The 5152-nt window shown below is 35.8% G+C and overlaps 1 protein-coding gene across 1 annotated transcript; it reads left to right on the top strand.

Annotated features, from left to right (window-relative positions):
• The first annotated feature begins 384 nt into the window (after positions 1-384).
• Positions 385-4885, top strand: LOC110614312 (double-stranded RNA-binding protein 1). Its single transcript, XM_021755820.2, has 3 exons — positions 385-803; positions 1784-2046; positions 3695-4885. The coding sequence occupies exons 1-3, from the start codon at positions 779-781 to the stop codon at positions 4472-4474; spliced, it is 1068 nt and encodes a 355-aa protein (XP_021611512.1). The 5' UTR covers positions 385-778; the 3' UTR covers positions 4475-4885.
• The last annotated feature ends 267 nt before the right edge of the window (positions 4886-5152 follow it).

Genomic DNA, 5152 nt, shown 5'->3' with positions numbered 1-5152 from the left:
ATTAAATAGTAAAATTTTTAAAAAAATAAAAAATTAATTAATAATTTTTCTTTTTTTGAAATAGGGGTGGAAAGTCGAACCTTTGACCTCACAAGACTACAAGGATGCACTTTCCACCAATCTAAGTCTCGGAGTGCTAATTAATAATTTTTTTATAATATAAAAAATAAATAATAAAAAATTTTTAATAGATAAACTAATAAAAATAATTAAATAATAATTTTTTTAATACACATTTAAAAATTAATAAATTAACTGATGAATTTATTCATTCTATTTCTGTAGACATTAAATAATAAATACCAAGGTTGCCTAATGGTTGGAATTCAGATCGTGTAGGCCTCTCCTCTTAAAAAGTTTCAGATCGGACCCTTTCTTAAGCCCAGTCCAATACTACCAAAATCAGAGTCCATCGTTTTCTCTCCCAAGAAACTATCCGTCCGATAAACCTCCACCTTGCCCACCGCCAGCTAAAGGCCCCTTCCAACGGCCCTGATTTCGCTCCTGCAGAAAGCACAGAGCACGCGTGAGTTTTCTCAGCAATAAATACACAGAATCCTCGAGCGAGATGCTGCGCAAAGTTCACTTTCACGTACCTTATTCGTGTTCTTCACTTGCTTAGAACCATTTGAAACGTTTGCTTCTCTCCTTCCCCTCCTCGAAGGGCTATAATTACTGGGACTCGATCGTTGCTTCGCGTTTTTGTTTCTTTGCTCTCTCGGTTCTCAATCTCTGGGACCAAATCAGTCGAAAATTCCTCCGGAGAACTCTCGTAGCTATGCCTACAAACGATGGCTTCTCAGGTACATTACTTGGTTAAATTTGTGTATTATTTTCTATCTTAATATTAGCTTTTAGATTTCTCTTGATAAGTATATGTGTGTGTGTATGAGATACTCTTTTCTGTATCTGCTTATGTGTGTATTTTAGGTGTTTATTTATCATGCATTTGGTGTAGAACGTTCTTTTAAGAATACAAAGTTTGGGCTGTGTTGATATTTTTACAGAAAAGAAAAATTGATGGATATTTAGATTGATAAAGTGGTCTTCTCAGATTACTCATTTGAAGTGTAAAATTATTCATTTTGCAGCCTTTTCTGGGAGAATTTTGTTGCAATTGAATTGAAATTTTAATTACATGTAAAAAATCGCATTTTTTTAACGAATAATTGTGTCAAGAATGTTGATTTGTTTCATGTACCCCTTCTCTGGAGTCAAAGATTTCACAAAAATTCAAATCAATCATTTCTTTTTTATCAAATTTCTTGTTTAGAATAGAAAATTTCATTTCTTTTTTAAGTTGCAAAAATTTCATTTATAAAGACAATGAAATTATTTTGTAAGAATGCATTTGGAATCTTTTCTTGTGAAATGAATCATGAATCATGCCAAATGGAGGGTTAATAATACTAATGGTAATAAAAATTATAATAATAAAACTACTATGGATAAGTGAATATTGAGATGGGTTCATCAGTTCATCTATATTAGCTAAATTGTAGTGAATACATAGATATTTCAATTGTTATGCTTATGATGAAGGGATTGCTTTATATCTGGAGAGATGGAAGGTTTTGATGCATACCTATTTGTGAATGTTGAGGGTACATTGGGGAAGAAAGGTATAAGTTAAGCATCTAGATTATTGTGCAGCTTAGTAATTTTTCATTGTTTTGTTGATGAACCCAAGAAGTATTTGCGACAATTTTGATATTTGTTTCTTTCTTTTTGAGGACTTTATTAATCCCTTGATGCCTTGATGTTCCTGTTTTGCACGCATCAGGTGTATCCAATTGCTATGTTTTCAAGAGCCGATTACAAGAGTATGCGCAAAAAAAGGGACTGCCAACGCCTGTGTATGAGACAATCAAGGAAGGCCCTTCACATGAGCCTTCCTTCAGGTCAACAGTGATTGTAAAAAATGTTAGATATGATTCTTTGCCTGGTTTTTTCAATCGGAAGGCTGCGGAGCAGTCAGCTGCAGAGGTTGCTCTAGTGGAGTTGGCTAAATCTGATGAAGTTAATGAATGCATTTCTCAACCTGTTGTAAGTTTATCCAATTCTCTTACTAAATCAGTGTTAAAAGCTAGGTTTATGATAGTCTTGTGGTCTTAACCCTTTTTTCTGTAATATTATTTAGTTATGGTGTGACAGTTCACTGTTATAATTGCTTCCTGCCTTCCCTTTTCTCTTCAGGGGCCTTGTGCTAAATAAGATGATGGGATTCTTACTCTAAATAGTCTTTGTTCTTGCAATTTTTTAAGTTTTTTTGGCCAAGAAGTTATGGTTCAACTTCTTGCAAGTAATAAGTAAACACTGTGCAAAATACTATGTGCAATCAACTTCTAGTTTTACTAGTATGACTTCCAACCTTTATCTCTGGTGCCTTGACTTCATGCTACTTTTGAGATTGCCCGAAGGAGCATTAGAGTTTGTGGGCTTCCATGATGGTTCTGCACAATTAAATTAACTGCCAGCCATACATACAAATGGTAACATGCTGATTTTTTGAAATTTGCAGCTCCCACAAAACTATCATGAACAACATGATGTATGAAAATGCTCAGTACAGTAGAAATTATTGATGCTAGCTGTTCTCGCTTCTCTTTTTGTGAGAGAGAGAGAGAGAAAGAGAGAGAGGGAGAGAATGGGGTTGGTCTTTTTTCTTGGTGTAGATTTTCTTTTTCTTTTTCTTTTTCTTTTTTTTTTTTTTTGGGGGGGGGGGGCGGGGGAGGGGGGAGAGAAAAGGGGAAGGGGTGTGCTTCTCCTCTCCTTGCTTTTAATTTAAAGGTCTCCAGTGCTATGCTCCACATGCATGCAGTAGTAGGGCTATACCCGGGCTGGTTTTGTTTGGTCTGCATATATTTTTTGGTCCAAACCGATCTTGTTTGGTTGCATACTGTCATGACCACAGTGGACTCAAGATAGATGTAGAACCACTATAATTGGGCATGTTGGATTCAGTCTGGTTTGATTTGGCTTTATTGAAAAAAAATCCAACATTTTTTATGAAGGAGAGAACCAAAAATCAGAATTTCAATGAGTTACTAACGAATCTATAAAACATTCTTAGCCCAAAAGAAAAAAAAAAACAACAAAAAGAAAAAAGATCTGTATTTGGATTCAACTGTATACAACATCAAAAGGTGAGGCGTAGGAAAACTAAAATCTCAGAAATACTTAATAAGATCTTTTTGAAGTTTGTTTTAGTGAAGAGAGAGAGAGAGAGAGAGAGAGAGAGAGAGAGAATGCTGATACAGTGACAAGTAATAGTGATCATAAGAATCATTTTTCATATTTAGTGGTTGGTTATGGAAGTCAATGACAAAAAACACACACTGAAGTATAGTTTGGGTGTTACAAATTTAGAGAGAAAAGTTGCAGAAATTGTAGATATACGATGAGATTGAGTTAAAGTGTTCTGATATGGAAGATTTTATGAAAATGTGATGGGAAGTTTATCGAAGAGATTATAGGGCAGAAAGTAAACGCTAACTATATGAGAAAGAAAATCGAGTTCTAGGTGTAAATTTTATGTGCTTTGGATTGTAAAGTGGCTCCTATGTTTTTCTGTAATCCATACATGAAATGCCTGCAGTCATAAAGTTTCATTGTTTGGTGATTCATAAATGAGGTTTTAGTGTTTCCTGCTTTTGTTATCCTTTCATTGTGACCTTCATTTCTATATTTCCAGCATGAAACAGGACTTTGCAAAAACTTGCTTCAGGAGTATGCACAGAAGATGAATTATGCAATTCCAGTGTACCAGTGTCAAAAGAACGAGACCCCTGGTCGAACTACACATTTTAAATGTAATGTTGAGATTGGTGGGATTCAGTATATTGGAGCATCAGCAAAGACAAAAAAGGAAGCAGAGATTAAAGCTGCTAGGACTGCTTTGTTAGCTATACAGTCAAGTGCTTCTGACCCATCTCATAAATCAGCTGCCAACCATCAGTTAACAGTAATTCCGTTCAGAAAGAGGGGAGCGGAAACAATTGGTGTGATAGAGGAGGCTGCAAATGTTCCCAAGGCAAAGAAGGGTCGATTCAAAAAGAAAATGTTGAAACACAAATTCTCTGGCGACAAAGTAGATCATAATCAAGGTGAAAGTGTAGGTAATGTGGATGTTATTATGGATGGCCCATCAGGATCAGGGTCAGGGTCAGGGTCAGGGTCAGGGTCAGGGTCAGAGTCGGATAAGGCTGATGCAGCTGGAGTCCAAGGGACAGGTCATTGTATGTTAGCAATAATTGATACAAGGAATTTGGAAAATGGGAGATCTTCCAACTCAACCAGCGAGAGAGCAACAAGTGATGCAACAGGTGCTTTGACTTGCCATATTTCTGGTGATTTTGGAAATGGATTGTCACCAACTGTGGATTTTAATGAGAGTAACCATGGGATGCCCACTGGAATATCTTCTGAATCTAATGGTGATGCAGCTAAGGTGTCTGGACTTAGCCTTGCTTAGACAGGGCCTTCAGCTGTCATGACCAGGTTAAATCCATTGGGACAGGGAATCAGATGAGGCGCAGTCAAAAGATGGGATTTGATAGAGTAGATGGGGTTTAATGGGGAATTATTGGACTAGAAAGGTAGAAACAATTGAGATTATATTTATATATTGACATTCTGCGAATTTGACGTCCGTTGTTTGATTAGGGCGTCTTAGAATTTTTGTTTAGGGGTTAGTATCTATTACAGCATGGGGTGCTGTTTACATTGTTCTAGTGGTATTGGTTTGCATTTTTGTTGATCTCCCCTGTATGGGAACGAACTATTTATTTTACTATGAGACATTGGACTGATGAGATGGGCTATCTTTGCAATCATTCATGCAATTTATGTAACTTGCTTGATATTATTAATAGTTTCTCCTCTCTCTCTCTCTCTCCCTCTCAGTTTAAATATAATGTATTTTTCCTCATGATTTGCGGTATCTTGTAGTATTATATTATTAGTAAAAAGTGTTAATTTTTATACTTTTCCTTTTTCTAAAGATAGCATGCCATTGAAAAAGATCTTGAGATCCAAACACCCGATAAGCCCATAGGTTATCAAATAGGAGATAACAGGAGAAGCATCATCTTTGTTCAGTTGCAGGAATATTACCTGGAACAATAAAATAATATTTAAAAAACACAACAGA

This window comes from Manihot esculenta, chromosome 5 (assembly GCF_001659605.2).
Source record: "Manihot esculenta cultivar AM560-2 chromosome 5, M.esculenta_v8, whole genome shotgun sequence".
Lineage (NCBI taxonomy): Eukaryota > Viridiplantae > Streptophyta > Magnoliopsida > Malpighiales > Euphorbiaceae > Manihot > Manihot esculenta.
This window is presented reverse-complemented; position numbering and strand designations above follow the sequence as displayed.

Bases quoted from the DNA above. Each gene is read 5' to 3' on its own strand.
- LOC110614312 (XM_021755820.2), top strand. From the start codon at position 779: ATGCCTACAAACGATGGCTTCTCAG. The intron at 804-1,783 runs GTACATTACTTG...TGCACGCATCAG, and splicing joins TACAAACGATGGCTTCTCAG to GTGTATCCAATTGCTATGTT. The intron at 2,047-3,694 runs GTAAGTTTATCC...CTATATTTCCAG, and splicing joins AATGCATTTCTCAACCTGTT to CATGAAACAGGACTTTGCAA.